Genomic DNA, 14,649 nt, shown 5'->3' with positions numbered 1-14,649 from the left:
AGTAAAAAAATGGTAACATAATCGTTTTAGTCAACTGTTTTCAAATTGAGACAGTTTTCATCACTTAAATTTATTATGAACGTTACATAAGTCCTAGAAACATTTTGCTGCGAGTTACCAGTTTATTGTGGTTCCGCTGATTAAGGCTGGAAATTTCAACGCCCTATATTTTTGCATAATATAAAATTTGCACAAATATGAAAATCAAACAATTAAAGCATATACAAAATTGAGTTACCGTTACCTGTTTCTAAACTTTTCTCCGACCTGAAAATGCATTAAATTAGCAAATTAAAAATAAGAACAAAAATGCCAAGGACATACCGGTGAAAAGCATAGGACAACATGGAGATACTGTTTCATTCTCTGAATAAAGTAGCTGAAGACGTTTTCAGGGGTTGGTGATTTTTTGGGTAGCTCTCTTTTCATTGTTGGTATTAGCTCCGCGATAACTTCGTTCATTTCGTCCCTGTTAAAGTCATGCGAATTATTAAAACGTTTCAATCTTATGTTCACATCCTAATCCTACTATCAAGTTGGTTAATGTGCTAGTGTTGCTGTTGCACCAGCATGTAATGAGTTTAAGAACTGCAAAACCAAAGTCTTGTAGTAATGATGCTGAATAAATTCATAATGCCTACAATTCGTGATTAATTAAAAATTTCGTACTTATCAAATCATAGCAATGAGTGAAAAATTCATTGCTTAATCTACAAATACTTACAGTTTTCACATAAACATTAGGTAATAAAATTTACCTGTTAAATAAGTTGCAAATGAGCCCGGACGAAAGCAAGTTATTCAAATACTCCAGGAACACTTCTTCTTTAATGTCTTGATCCGAAAATATGAACGTGGTTCCCTTTCCTTGAGCCCCGCAGGTTCGGTACAACAATTTTAGGTCTTCCAGAAAATTGCTCAGATTATATGACCTATATAAATAGGAGAAACGTGATTCAAACGAGCCACAATATGTAGATATTCATCATTGCATGTGCATAATTGTATGCAAATATTTTAGTCAAATTAATTACCTGGTTAACGTGATTTGGTACGTTTTGTACCCAGCGATAAAAGAAGCGAGCTTCGTTAGACTTTGCTTTCCAGAACCACCGACGCCCACGAGCAGGGCATTGCCACCAGGATTTCGAATAATTCTTGCAATTTTTACCAGATTAATCATGGCGTCCGGAAAAAACTTAAAAACATATTTTGTGAGGACCACATGAAAGAATAATAAACGTTTTAATGTGCTTACAACTAAATTCATTGGCGATCCGCGAACAACTTCATTGTACATATAATAGACAATAAAGGTACAATCAAATATATGTATTAATAAGCCGATAAAATAAAATTTAATAATAGAACCAAGAAATAACCTAACCTTCATTGTACTGCCCCATGAACATGACCAAGCGTTCTTTCAATATTTCAAAGTCATCAATTGGCTCGTAAACTTTATAAAAGCGGCAGAAGTTAAATTAATGCCGGAATTTTAAAGGAGGTTTATGAAAGTTTATGGTTTAAACCTTTCGGCAACTCAACATCAGCATCGTCACCCTCCTCACCAGTCGGTTCAGGCGCATCTCTCATAAAGCTTAAATTAAGAAATCACGAATAATTTGGGTGTCTTGAATGAAATTGAAACGTTACAAATATTACGAGCTCTCAACTTACTCAACAAAGAGAGAAACAGACTTTACAGTTTTTACATAATTCTTTCCCAGGTGTTGTTCTGTTAACTTTTGAACCTCTTCGTCAAAAAATGCCTTGTCTTGAGGATCAGTGAAACGGTCCGTTAAAACCCTAGTGGATTCATGAATCCACAACGAAACGGCCGCTTTTTCCGAATCAATCACGGTACTCAAGGTGCCAATCATGCCTTGCCAAATGCGAGATAAATCTCGCAAATTGAAAACATAATGAAATTTGGCAGGAGTCTATCCCAATTAAAATATATCTCATCATTGGATATCTTAATTTTCTTTGGAATGCTAAATATACACTTATACGCATTTACCGGAAGTAAAGTTCTTCTGGTAGATTTCCATACAAATCTGGTCAACTTTACAAGTTTTTTTATCATTTCTCTGACTGCGTCGGTAAATCCTCGCTTCACACTGTAATGCGTTTCAGATATGGTGCCATAAATCTTATCGATGGAATCATCAGTCGGCACTGTGCAGTTAAAAATAGCAAAATGTCTCTTTAATCTTGAAGGGATGTCGTTCCTGCCTGCTCCTGGGTGAATCATAGCTGCGAGAAATTGGACGTCACAAATGTTCATAAAATCTCCTGGTTTCTCTAAGCTATAAAATCCCTTCATTTCTATTGTTTGACGTGTGATTTCATTAGTAATTTGGTCGCCCCAGGGGTTAATTTCCGGCAGGTTAATATCGTCAATGAAAACAGTTAGTTTACGACCGCCTGTTGGACCATAAGTTGTTCCGACTCTCTTTTCTAAATAACTCTCAATCGTTTTCTGAAATTGAGATGGGGTTGTAGCGAAAGAAAAATTAATTGGCCGAGTCAAATGATATTCTGGATCATAGTTCTCTTTTGTGTACGTGTCGATCATCAATGTTTTTGAAGAACCTTGCTCCCCGATTAGAAGGACACACTTATTCTGCATAAGTACACAATGGACAATAATTAGCCTATTAATACTTCAATACATTCATCTAACTTCAAGAATATGCGTCTTATGTATTGCCCCACCTGCTTGATGACAGTATCCATCAAAAAATTAGTTCTGACTGAGTCCAAATTGGGCACCATAATTGACGAAAAGTCATTGACATAATTTTCCGGGAGGGTGCAATCTCCAACTTTTGTTGACCACTCGACCCATTTGTCGTTAACGATAACGAAATCAAAAATGGTCTTTTCGGCCCCACAATTTGGAAGTGGTAAATTTATCTCACTGTTCCTCAGAAAGACATCCAATTTGATTCGGTCTTCCCCTTCAAGCAGAGATCCTGTGAAGCATAATATTTTATTATGTTCTTGCTCATGGAAATATGGTGGGGGAAAATTGATAAAAATTAAGATTATTACTGATCACATACCCACACTCCAAGCCAAGCAAAATGAATAAATCTTTACAATTTCAGCCTCATTAAATTTCTTGTCCAATGGATTTCTAACTGCCTCCAGGTCTCCAGTCTCCACAGGTTCCTCTGGTGGTAGCATTCCCTCCAAAATTGACAATAGCTGTTCAAATACAATATTATACATACATCCGCTCTAAATCTATTCCAAAAGGGTCAGATACGTTATGACACCAACCTGAAACACGACATTTACTTCGAGCACTGGCATTTTGAAGTTCAAATTTTGCCTGGACCAGTCATAAACTTTGAAAAACTAAGAAACCAGTTCAGTTGAAGTCATCAGACACAAGCCATAATTTATATGTATTTATTTTCACAGTAAAGTACTTATTACCGTATTTTCGATGTACGCTCTGAGTAAGGTGGCCACCCGATGCTCTCTTTTCTTCAACCACGCTTCAATAATAGGTACCCAGTTCAGTCCGGACGAACTCATGTAAACCATTCCATTCCTCGAAACTGTGGCTGGAGAAGCGTTGTCAATATTGTGTGGTTCAAATAATACCTTGCACGCAGGCGACATTGGAAGCCTATCTCCATTGGCCAGCGTGAGGGTCTTGTTATCGTCAAGAACTGACTGAATGAGCGTTAATTATTTAATTTGATGAATAAAAATGCAAAAACATGAATGAGCGTCAAACTTAATGAATTAAAAAAGATTTACATTTAAATTTTCTATCCAGACCGAGTCTACAGGTCCGTCTAACACCAACCAAATATTTCCTCCTTGTCCTTTCTTATCATATTTCAAAGTTTTTCTCCATAAGGCGCTAAATATCCCGTCCGACCAGTCGTTTGTCGCAACGTCGAGTTTTCCTTAGTCGAGTAAAATTTGTTAGTTTTCATTGCTTCAAAAATATAGAAGTCTATATAAATACCAAACATTTGAGACGCAGAAATGCTTTTGCTGCAAATAAATAAATAAATATGGCATAAATAAATTGTTATTTGCCCACGAATTGTTTTTAGGTTAGCTCGTTTTAATTAGTTATTGTTCTTACGGATTCATTCTCATTTCTCTGTGTGGAGTCCCCAACGCGGTTAAGGCTTTCATCAAAGTGTGAATACATGTCTGTTTAAATTTATGCACAAATTTATGTACAGCTCCATATTTAATAAGGAAAACGATCCTACCGTTTTCCCTGCAGAGCTTGGCCCCAGAGTCATTATTCCATGTCTCACTTGCTGCGTTTCATAAAGCTGAATTAATTTGAGTACCCACGGCTCATGATAAATCAAACCCTGTTCTTCTGCTTGTTCCTTAATGGCTTCCTCCAACGATCCATATGTTATTTTATCAAAGACAACATTTGGGAATAGATCAGTGACCTGAAACATAACGCTTGCAGTTATTTACTATGTACCACAGGCTAATAATGTTTTAGATTTGTTCGAACAAGGCTCATGAATAACGGCTCATCCTCGTCGATAAGTTTGGACAGATTCATGTCCCGCAAACTGTAAAATAATTTTAGTAGTCCTATTAATTAAGAAGAGAAATTATTTACTTACAAGAAGAATGAAATACTTACACTCGCATGACAATCGTGCTTTCCGCATCTTTAGGATTACTTCCTCGTTTAACGGTGCCCAGCGTACGTAATACGGAAAGAATGTTCCGAAGGCCAAAATCGTAATGGACCTGTTTTGTCAATTGCTCTTCGCACAACTTGTAGAGAGTGTAAAACTTCCTCGCGAGCGTAATATTTTCCAAAAACCCACAACTTGCTAATTTTACTCGAATAATAATTTGTCGATCCGGAACCATCATTGCAACCGTACGAAACTGTATTTTCAGATTTTCCGGCAATTCATTTCTGCCTGCATATCCTGGGTTCTAAAATTAGTTTAGTTATTTTCAATTGACATGGCATATGTACTTATGCCGATACATATTCAACGACCGACCGTACCATTGTAATAAATATTCCAAACTCTGGATTAAGATCTACCAAATCTCCATCGGTAAAAATAAAGCTTTTCTTCCGTTCTCGGCGACTTCCGAGCACGACAGCTATTTGCTGCGCCGCCACAGATAATACCGGCAGGTTAATTCTATTAAACTCGTCAAAGCATCCCCAACTTAAAAAAATCAGTGAATATCAGTTATTGAATCTAGACAGACGCATGAATATTTATTTTACGTTACCTTCCAGACTGCGCAAGACCTGTGTGATGATAAATTTTTAAAATTTAAAAACGTATCCAGGTCTATGGTATAAAATTCCAAGTCATAATTTTACCTTTATAAATTCGTCCAAGCCCTTTAAAATCCATTTGGTCTGAACAATTAAAGACGACGACATATTTCCCGAGAGTTTTTCCTGTAAATAAATGATACATCGACTTCAAATTGCTATAACATAAATGCACATACATAATTCTACAATCATCTAAACTTGCCCATATCCTTCACAGTTTCAGTTTTTCCAGTTCCGGCAGGACCTTCACGGTAAGATAAGGAAGTATTTAGTAAGAAAAAACTACATAGCCTTTTGACTAATTTCCACATTCACACCTGCCGAGCAACCTCCCATACTTAGGTTCAGTGCCTGAGCCAATGTAATATAGCAACGATCAGTCTACAGGGTCGCAATGTACAAATAAGTAAATATTTTTGTCTTCGGTTTTTATATTCCAAAATTTCCGGTTTTTATATCTCACCAAAGGGGTAATTACAAGGCGTTCCGTGCATCCCAAGTACTCATTTTGATAAGTGAAATGTACATCAGTGATGTGTATCTCCGTTAATTCCGTATTGAAATATAGTCTGCATTGTTTTGCCCATTCGAAATCTTTTACTGACTTCACGTTCAAGCGACACTGTAAGAAAGAAATGCAAAATCTCATGTTTAATTCATGCATACATATTGACAGAATGCTATGTTGACAAAGTTGTTACCAAATGATCAAAAATGTCTCTCTGATGCACATGGATGGTAATTAAAGTCTCAAATTTGGTTCTTTGAAGCTTGGTTAGATTTCTGGTTGTTTGATCAATCAACTGGTTCAGGAGATCTAAAAATTTGTTATTTACCTGGCAAAAGTAATACAAACTATAAACTAAGGTGGACTTGATCATAGCAGCGTTCATTTTCAGGAACCCTGTGATTAATTCTGTATCATATTTTATGATGCGTTAAGTGCTTTGTTATGAGCATATTAACAACACATGTACATATGAATAGATAGATGAATCAACACATGTCAAGCATTATATATGTAACTTAACAAGTAATACCTCGTGCATAATTTTTCTGTCCATACGGGCTTGCATTAATGCATTTTCTGAATCACGCGTCCATATCATTTGAATTGCAAGAATTCCAATCTAGTCACATAATTTTGTATGCTGAATAATATTTTCTAATATATTTTTACATCTATGTATAATAAATTTTTCTCGTATTTTACCTGTGCAGGTGCATCTTCTAGCACTTGCTAAAAAAATATTCTGCAATTTCACTTCATATTCTTTCATTATATGCCATTAGACACGTGTCTGCCAAATTTCATCTGTCTAGCACCATTTCGAAATTCGCTGAATATGAAAACTTTAATTGCACCTTTACCCTGGAATATCTCTTTGACCAAACCACAATTTACCTAAAATAACTTCTTTCGCCAAAAGCATACTTTTTATCTGAAGCGTGGCTTCTTATCTTTGCCTTCTTATAAGACAACAGTTGGGCAAAATTCGTTTAGTCGGCTTGTGCCTGTGAGACGGACAACGTCAACTTTCCCAGTCTTGCTTCGTGGACACATTTTCTCAAAATTAGTAGTAAGACTCTTGACGAAATGTCTGCTAACAAAAAGAAAAATACTGGTCCATCGATACGGAAGGATGAAACGTCTGAGGAGGAGACTGACGACACCGGATCTGAAGAGGAAGATGAGCACGAGTTCAACAAGAAAGAGGTAAAACAACATCATTTATATTATATCTCGTTAACCAGAAAATTTTGAACTTGAAATCTTAACTACGTGTTCCATAACTAATTTTGTTATTCTATGATTCTAGTTCAAAACAAAGGGCGACTTTCTCCTCTCTCTACAAAGTGTTACAAGGGAACAGTTCCTGGACAAAAAAAGTTTTGCCCGAGTCATCGAAGAAGGTCAAAGTCGAATCCGAAGTCGACGAGAGCGAAAGCATTTGACGATTGAAATGTTTAAGTGGAAGGACAACACCTTGAAATACAGACAAAGCGGCCGGTGGACTACACTGGAATATGTTAATACTAAAAGAAAACATAATATCAAAGATTCGACGAAAAGACGAAACCAACGAGAAGAAGAAGGTGCACGGAAGCACCAAACTTATATCTGCATCACTTTGAAATAAGAAAAACGATAAGATTGAGGGTTACGTTATATTTTTAATTAACTTTTAAATGAATGTCAAAATGGTTTACTCGCCGGTATTGTATGAATAAAATATATAGTTTTTGCTTAATATTACTATATTCAACAGGAATGACAACACGACAAATATGGGAGTGGATGCGAGAAGAAAACCCTCCGAGAGGAACGTACGTTGGCGAGACATTTGCAGTTATCGTTGGAGCTAGAGATGGCCATTTTCAAAGACGTCAATCAAGGCCATCAGCTTTGACATTGCATCTGCAAGAAACTGGCGAAAGATGGGGGGTCATCATCACGGATTCAGAGGATGAGCGGAAGGATTTGGAGAAGTTTATTATCGTAAGTCTCAAGTTGCATCTAAATACTGTATATTTCACTACATTTTCTCGTTTTCAAATTAGCAATATCTCACACAACAAGAAGAAGAAAATTGTTCCATGACCATGATCAACAAAAAGACTCACTTCCACATCGACCCCGAGTTGCGTGCCCGAGCCCGAAACCTGGTTCATGCTGGGATTCCGCTGACCCGATTCGAAGAGACGGGAGCTATTGATGTTGTGAACAGATATGAATTAAATTATATATGTACCCCTGAAAATTTTGTCGAGAAGATTATGTTAGTATAACTCTATAAAACTAATACTTGATTATGTTATGAATCGATTTTTATGAATTTTACTCGAGTTGTTTGCTATGTTGAGTGGTTTTGTTTTTAGCTGTCTAGATTGATGAATTAATGAATAAAGAGTTTTTCATTACCCTTCATTTCAGTGTTTCTTGTTTGCATCAATTGCGAGAGAGGTATGCATGTTTAAGTAATTCATATTTGCATGTATATTTATAATTACTTCAATGACAGAAGTGTCTTCTCCAATCGTTGAGAAAGTCTCTTTGATAATTCCATGCAAAGAAGCCTTTGAGTGATTAAGTAGTTGATTAAGCCAAACTTCGACGCTTCCTTCGGCTTTGACCGATTTCTCGAGCTAAATAATTAATCATCATATCTGTTTAGCAAGAGCGATGCAGAAAGAGCAAATGCACAAGTGATCATATTTAGTCATTTAAACTTACTTTAATTATTTCCCCTTCCCCCGAATTTATTGCTAGTATCCTGTTATAGTCGGTGTCATGGAATGTCACTTTTGCCACGTTATCAAATATAGAAAGGAGATGGTGTTGAATTGTATGAGGATCCGAAGCTTGACCCAAGATTTCAAGCAAGGCTGGATCTGATACGAAAAAGAATCTGGGAAATAGCATTCTCTTTTTCTCCAAATAACCGCTCAGCGATTTCTGACAAATTTCTAACTCGTCGTGAAGATGGGGAAGAATCTGTAAATGCATTTTAATCAATCCTGTTAACCTTTTATTTCATGGGCAAGCATTTTAAAACGAACTATTTGCATTGAACCTGTTTCATGTCGTCACCAACGCAGCATGAAACCACGCTCGGAGTTTCATGGGCACGGGCCATAATCTTTTGCCATGCCTGATCGATTTTGCTAAATCTGAACATTCCAAAATTGTAATTATGATTCATATGAATGACAATTATACTTCTATGTATATCTAATTCATGATCAGCACATTTCTGAATTTTATATTATATTATCGAGTTGAGTACCGTTTCGCTTCTTTTGGCAACTGCTTTGCAATGTCCCCGCCGACGAAAACCGCCTCAAGATACTGCAATTATTTATTTGAATTATCAAAAACTTTAATTAAAGTGGCATTAATTTTTTGCAGTATTTGCACCTACCACCCACATGTTTTGGACCAGCAACCAGCGTTCTAGAATTTCGTTGGTATTGGAAAGATCTGAAACCCATTTTTGAATCTGCTTTTTGAACGGAGCGTTGTACCTGATATAGAAATAAACTGAATTGCAGCTAAATGGATAAAAATTTGAAATTCTGACAAATTGAATCACTTTCAATGTAGGTAAATATGTCACCTATTTGATAGCAATGATCCAAGAATCATGAGCGAATCTTCAAGTGCACCTATCGATTCTGCTGTCGTGTCCCCTCGTAGAAGTAACTCTCCCCTATTTTTGAACCCTATAAAGGTTAATTCATGCACGGACCACTCATTAGTAACTTGTCGTAATTTTGCTTCAATGTCTCTTTCTTTTAACGCTGAAATGCAAATATCTTCAATTTCCTCTTTAAACTGTAAAAGAGGAGCATCCAGAATATCCTTAAGACAAAGCGACTCTCTTTCTATTTCAAACACGTATTTCGTGGTGTCTGCAATATTTTGCCAATGTCTAGCTTTCATGCTCTTGTTGGCCATTAGTTCCAAAAGTGGACAAATATCATTAAACTCGTCAATAGTTTTCTTCAAGGCGAAAAATGCAGGCCATTCTTTTAATCCTTTTGGGAGCTTGCGACAGCTGAAAACGAAATAAATCCGCAGAGTAGTTGATACACATGTGCATGTGCAACCTATATGTAAATAGACGACTATAGTTAAGTGTTACCGATTTTGAAACTCTAAAAGTTCATTGTTGATTTCTTCCACGTTCACAACTTTCCATAAAATGTCGTAATAGCTGGACACACGGTCAATAACATCATTATATAAGCGGTCTGTAAAATTATACAGTGAGCATTTTTCGTTCTCGTCATTAGTTTCAAAGTGCCACATTCATCTGCATATTCTCTTGCAATGATAAATAATAATTTTACTTACAGAGCTTTTGCAAAAGATTCAATCTGTGGATGATTCACAAAGATTGTTAATTTAATGAACATTAAATTTTCAAATATATTTATAAATATTATTGTTGCTCTTTACTCTTTTTTTATTGCACCAATATTTTCATTTTCTTGGGGAGGCATGCCAAACAACGTTTGTCCCGAAGCGTACTCCACTTGCTTACGCCACAATCCTTCGAAACGATTCTATTGTAAAACGCGTTAATAAATTGATTTAACAAAATTAATTCAATAGTTTTTTTACATAACTAAATTTTAGCTAGCGTGGATGTATGTAGATTTTCTTTTACCTGGAACATTGCCAATCTGTCAGAGGCCTCTCTTGGACCTGAATTGGATTACATAATAATTTTAATAGCATCTAGCACCTAGATACTTATATTTTCCAGTAGCAATATGCTTACTTAAAGATGGTTTCATTGGCCCTTCCTCGTAATACTCGGTACAAAATGTTTGACAATCAGCTTTGAATGTTTGAAGATTGTCAAATAATTGAGTCTTAAATGCTGAAAAATAAATGCTATTATAAGTAGCTTTTCTAAATTTTTGTAGCTGTAAAAGTCCATGTATGTTCATTACGTCATTAATTTTGATTAAACCAATGTTGATATAAATCAGATCTTTAGTATTACCTGGACATAATTCCCAGATAGTTGCAGAAGTATGGTTTGACGTGTCTTGAAGTTTGCTGTACATGTATCTGGTGAAAATTTGCATTATTTTGTAGCCATATTTTGAAACTTGACTTTCTACATACTACATATTTAGTACTATGCAAATATAAAAAATGTAATTATAGCGACAACCGCACACGTACCTCAAACTGTCGGCATCCTCTAGTTCATCTCCAACGACTGGAATGTTGAATTTAGCCACTACATAAAATGCTTCTTCAATTGGGGGGATCCGCATATCCAGGTCAATCTACATACATACATATTTACATGTATTTTGAAATGATTTTTACAAAATAATTACTAACGCTTACTTCAGCTTCCCGAAATTTTTGCAATGATTCCATCACAATTCTCACGTCTTCTATTTCTACAATTTTGGTTTCTAATCGTCTTTGAAAGTCTGTCAAGGACAGAACCACAAATTCCATTTCTCGCTTGTACTTATTCTTTAGTGCGGTTCCGTATTTTAATGTGAGTTCCCTGCTTTCCATAACTAAACTTTGCTTAAGTTTTTCTGTAGAAAAAGGTGAAATATTTAGAGGTTTAATTATAGAATTTTATTATGAACATATAGCACATTAAATTATGCAAGGAATACCTGCCATAATTCGAATCGCTCCAAAGTCATAAAAATCGGGCAAGCTCTTCAACTTTAACTCACTCTCCTGACATTCTACCAGCTTTTCCTCAAACTCCACCCACGATGGAGGGTTTCCGGGTTTGATTTCACCATTATCGCCTGAAATAAAAGTCCAAGGAATAAGACAGTACGAATTTTTAAAGTTCTCAAACTCGCGTGAATGCAGACATCAATTAAATTTGAAATGCAATATTTTTATATAATGTTTAATGTCCACCTTTTGTCGATACGTTTTCCGAGCTAAAGTCTTTCACAACTTCATATCGACGAGGGCTCCATAAGAAATCAAACGAGTCCCAAACCTGTATCCCAAACAAAGGAATCTATTATTTTCCATTTTCTTTTCTTTTTATTGTTTTTAGACATGAGAGATGCTGTTTATGGATGCTTGTTATATTTGGCGTCGTTTTCTCGACTTGGATTGCAACGACTCATAATGGGTCCCTAATACCCGTAGTACACTTGGAGAGCCAGTCTCATCGTCCTACACCTTCTCAACAGAAGCTACAATTTTGTGCTAGATATACATTTTATTATTCTCTTGTCCATGATGTTGTTACAAATTGAATAATGAACGATTACATATCCCTTGATCTATTAATTATTTGTGATTTCGTTCATATTCAATCTTGAAATATTAACTAATTAATCTTACCTTTAAAACTAGGCGAAAAAACCTTATTGTAATATATATGTATAATACGTAAGATATATGCACATACCTTCATAAATTCTTGGAAGCTATCTCTGAAGATCTGTGTGCAATTTGCTAATGCTGCTGTAAACTTGGAAATTTCCTTGTTTTCACAACCTGGAAACGAAAGGACATTTATATGTACAGTTTGTGCATTCATTCATTGGTTAAGTAGTACTTACATTGCGAAAAGAAATTATACGGCTTGACAGCTGCCCCAATTCGATCTTGGCTAATGCTTCGATATAATTGACGTCGCTTCGCCTTCTTTTCATTAACTGGATTGGAGTAGTACTCATGTCCCTCCAGCCCATAAGAGTTCCACTGCGATATCCCTTTTGCAGACGATACAATAATTCGGCCTACTTGAGTAATTGCATCCTGAATCTGTTCAATTGTAGGCTTGATAATAACTGCAGACCCTTTAAGCTGCGTTTCAAGGATAAATACTGGTTTTTCCTGAAAAAATGTAGAGTCTTCCCAGTCTCGTGTCACTATAATGGAAAATTATTATTATCGACTTTTACTATTTGCATGCGTATTTATATATGTGCGTAGCTGCGTAATTACCACTGAAAAACATTGAAGACCCCTTTTTAGACCCCTTTGACCCAACAAAGCGCCTTCGAATGAGTGCTATGCTTGTTTTTATTATTTGAACAATGATGTCAAAGACTTGTCGGGAGAAATACAACTTTACATCTTCCGTGGCATTTTTCGTTAATTCCTTGATTTCTTTGGATATTCTTCCATGGAGGATCCCGTAAATTAAATGCGGGGCTGTGAAATCAACATGAAGTTGCTTATTACATATCTGAATTTGAACAGGAGGACGCTGACGACTCGAAAGATTAATGACTGATTCACTTACCTTCAAACAAATGGTCCACAATCGACCAATCTGGCTGATTCCTCTGACTACCTGGAGACCCGTAGCCCCCCTCGGCTCCAATCCCACCCATTGGAATTCCCGTGGCTGAATTTCCGCCACTTCGTTCAGGTGTTAAAATGTCAGGAGACACAAGTTCCAGCACTGCAATAAATGACAATCATGCACAACGATAAATTTAATACCAAACACGAGACGTTAAATAATTTGATATTTGTTTAATTTATTTAAATTAATTACACTCGGCAATAGAAGGAAGTTGTTTTTCCAGTTCAAACTGTTGAATAATGGATTTGCCAATTTTATGTCCAGACTTGTTAATTAGCAAAATAACTTCATCCACCAGTTCCCGAACATGGAGACTTTTTTCATTCAGAACCTTGACAAGTATACACGAGTATAGTAAATATTTCTATATTTACAGTGACTCGTAAAAGGTCATTAAGTTCTCCGAATGTGTTTTAATGCATGTACCGTTGCCATTTCTCGGACGCTTTTGTAATTACGGTCGAGAAAGTCGTCCAACCCCCAGGGTAGCTCAATGAATGGAGCACACAGAATAAAGCCCTCCATCTCTTGTAGAGTGCCTTTAATCTGATGCTCGAAAATGTCATGAATCCTACATCAAAGTTAAAACGGATCACAATATGGCATCTCTGACTATTTATTCAATCAATTGTAGTTACTGAGAGACGAGCGTGTTGAAATCCTCCATTGCTTGGACACACTCTTTGTAATAGTTCTCCCACACATTGCTAGTCCAGTTGATCGTAGTCATTGCCGGTTGCAATAATGCAGCTAATCTTAATATTTGCGAAAATAGAAGAGGTCGAACCTCTTTCTTGACGCGTTGAACAGCTAAAGAAAATCGATCCAGTATCATCTGTAACCAATAAATGCGCAACGCGTCAATTCATTTGCCACGTATTTCAAAATGGTTAGACGTTTTTTACCTCCAACTTATCACTGACTGATCTAAAATGAACCGTCTTCAATAAGATAACTTTCGTGGGGAGTGGTATTTCACAAGCGAGTTTCACAAGTGAGTCCCCTTCAAGCATTGACGACTCCACAACTTAAATATGTAAAATTGAGTAAACCAACGAATGATAAAACGAATAATAGTTTATGAATGCATATTTTTAAAGATAAATATTTAGTTTACCTGGGCTTAAGTTAACAATGGGACGCTGATTTACTTGGTAAGCCAATATGTTGTCCTTTAACGGCTCTTCTACAGTGGTCAACTTAAAAAATAGAAGGCTTTGAGTGGGCACACACATGAAATCTTGAGAGCTTTGTAATATGTTTTTTACACCTTGCATTCTTTTTGCCATTTTTTTAAAAAGCGTATTTCATACGTTGCAACTTCCAGGACAAATGAATTATACTCCTTGACCAGGATTTTATATTGTGGTAATTTATTCAGTTGCTGGTGTGCAGCGAACTCCTTCGTGAATGACTCGAGTCTTAGGACACTTGCTCTTATCCACATGATTTTTCCTTTAAATTTCATAAATCAAGACTTAAGATTATCTAGTGGGCGGC

The 14,649-nt window shown here is 36.2% G+C and overlaps 2 protein-coding genes across 2 annotated transcripts in view; one reads left to right on the top strand and one right to left on the bottom strand.

Annotated features, from left to right (window-relative positions):
• LOC110846812 (dynein heavy chain 5, axonemal) overlaps positions 1-14,649 on the bottom strand; it is a 29,461-nt gene that overhangs the window by 10,907 nt on the left and 3,905 nt on the right. Inside the window, exons 10-64 of the mRNA XM_035849093.1 lie at positions 14,463-14,604; positions 14,267-14,427; positions 14,055-14,176; positions 13,788-13,984; positions 13,576-13,720; positions 13,342-13,480; positions 13,084-13,245; positions 12,783-12,992; positions 12,395-12,706; positions 12,241-12,329; positions 11,736-11,820; positions 11,477-11,617; positions 11,190-11,392; positions 11,019-11,125; positions 10,834-10,901; positions 10,606-10,707; positions 10,492-10,529; positions 10,281-10,387; positions 10,176-10,198; positions 9,964-10,072; positions 9,436-9,876; positions 9,241-9,343; positions 9,106-9,167; positions 8,893-8,989; positions 8,553-8,813; positions 8,330-8,464; positions 6,531-6,557; positions 6,358-6,447; positions 6,019-6,153; positions 5,781-5,939; positions 5,635-5,698; positions 5,520-5,561; positions 5,360-5,440; positions 5,266-5,284; positions 5,030-5,198; positions 4,649-4,953; positions 4,514-4,574; positions 4,251-4,445; positions 4,118-4,188; positions 3,995-4,023; positions 3,781-3,932; positions 3,451-3,693; positions 3,292-3,369; positions 3,072-3,216; positions 2,722-2,981; positions 2,024-2,629; positions 1,681-1,943; positions 1,533-1,600; positions 1,388-1,459; positions 1,259-1,287; positions 1,035-1,198; positions 759-932; positions 325-469; positions 245-267; positions 119-163 (exon numbers count right to left, since the gene is read on the bottom strand). Of these exons, the coding sequence (XP_035704986.1) occupies positions 119-163; positions 245-267; positions 325-469; positions 759-932; positions 1,035-1,198; positions 1,259-1,287; positions 1,388-1,459; positions 1,533-1,600; positions 1,681-1,943; positions 2,024-2,629; positions 2,722-2,981; positions 3,072-3,216; positions 3,292-3,369; positions 3,451-3,693; positions 3,781-3,932; positions 3,995-4,023; positions 4,118-4,188; positions 4,251-4,445; positions 4,514-4,574; positions 4,649-4,953; positions 5,030-5,198; positions 5,266-5,284; positions 5,360-5,440; positions 5,520-5,561; positions 5,635-5,698; positions 5,781-5,939; positions 6,019-6,153; positions 6,358-6,447; positions 6,531-6,557; positions 8,330-8,464; positions 8,553-8,813; positions 8,893-8,989; positions 9,106-9,167; positions 9,241-9,343; positions 9,436-9,876; positions 9,964-10,072; positions 10,176-10,198; positions 10,281-10,387; positions 10,492-10,529; positions 10,606-10,707; positions 10,834-10,901; positions 11,019-11,125; positions 11,190-11,392; positions 11,477-11,617; positions 11,736-11,820; positions 12,241-12,329; positions 12,395-12,706; positions 12,783-12,992; positions 13,084-13,245; positions 13,342-13,480; positions 13,576-13,720; positions 13,788-13,984; positions 14,055-14,176; positions 14,267-14,427; positions 14,463-14,604 (7,675 nt within the window). The remainder of the gene's footprint in view (positions 1-118; positions 164-244; positions 268-324; positions 470-758; positions 933-1,034; positions 1,199-1,258; positions 1,288-1,387; positions 1,460-1,532; positions 1,601-1,680; positions 1,944-2,023; positions 2,630-2,721; positions 2,982-3,071; positions 3,217-3,291; positions 3,370-3,450; positions 3,694-3,780; positions 3,933-3,994; positions 4,024-4,117; positions 4,189-4,250; positions 4,446-4,513; positions 4,575-4,648; positions 4,954-5,029; positions 5,199-5,265; positions 5,285-5,359; positions 5,441-5,519; positions 5,562-5,634; positions 5,699-5,780; positions 5,940-6,018; positions 6,154-6,357; positions 6,448-6,530; positions 6,558-8,329; positions 8,465-8,552; positions 8,814-8,892; positions 8,990-9,105; positions 9,168-9,240; positions 9,344-9,435; positions 9,877-9,963; positions 10,073-10,175; positions 10,199-10,280; positions 10,388-10,491; positions 10,530-10,605; positions 10,708-10,833; positions 10,902-11,018; positions 11,126-11,189; positions 11,393-11,476; positions 11,618-11,735; positions 11,821-12,240; positions 12,330-12,394; positions 12,707-12,782; positions 12,993-13,083; positions 13,246-13,341; positions 13,481-13,575; positions 13,721-13,787; positions 13,985-14,054; positions 14,177-14,266; positions 14,428-14,462; positions 14,605-14,649) is intronic.
• LOC118434881 lies at positions 6,703-7,589 on the top strand. The gene is made up of 2 exons (XM_035849412.1): positions 6,703-7,034; positions 7,138-7,589. The coding sequence occupies exons 1-2, from the start codon at positions 6,915-6,917 to the stop codon at positions 7,456-7,458; spliced, it is 441 nt and encodes a 146-aa protein (XP_035705305.1). The 5' UTR covers positions 6,703-6,914; the 3' UTR covers positions 7,459-7,589.

Source organism: Folsomia candida, unplaced genomic scaffold (assembly GCF_002217175.1).
Source record: "Folsomia candida strain VU population unplaced genomic scaffold, ASM221717v1 Fcan01_Sc003, whole genome shotgun sequence".
Lineage (NCBI taxonomy): Eukaryota > Metazoa > Arthropoda > Collembola > Entomobryomorpha > Isotomidae > Folsomia > Folsomia candida.
Note: the sequence above shows the minus strand (reverse complement) of the source record. Positions and strands in the feature narration are given on the sequence as shown.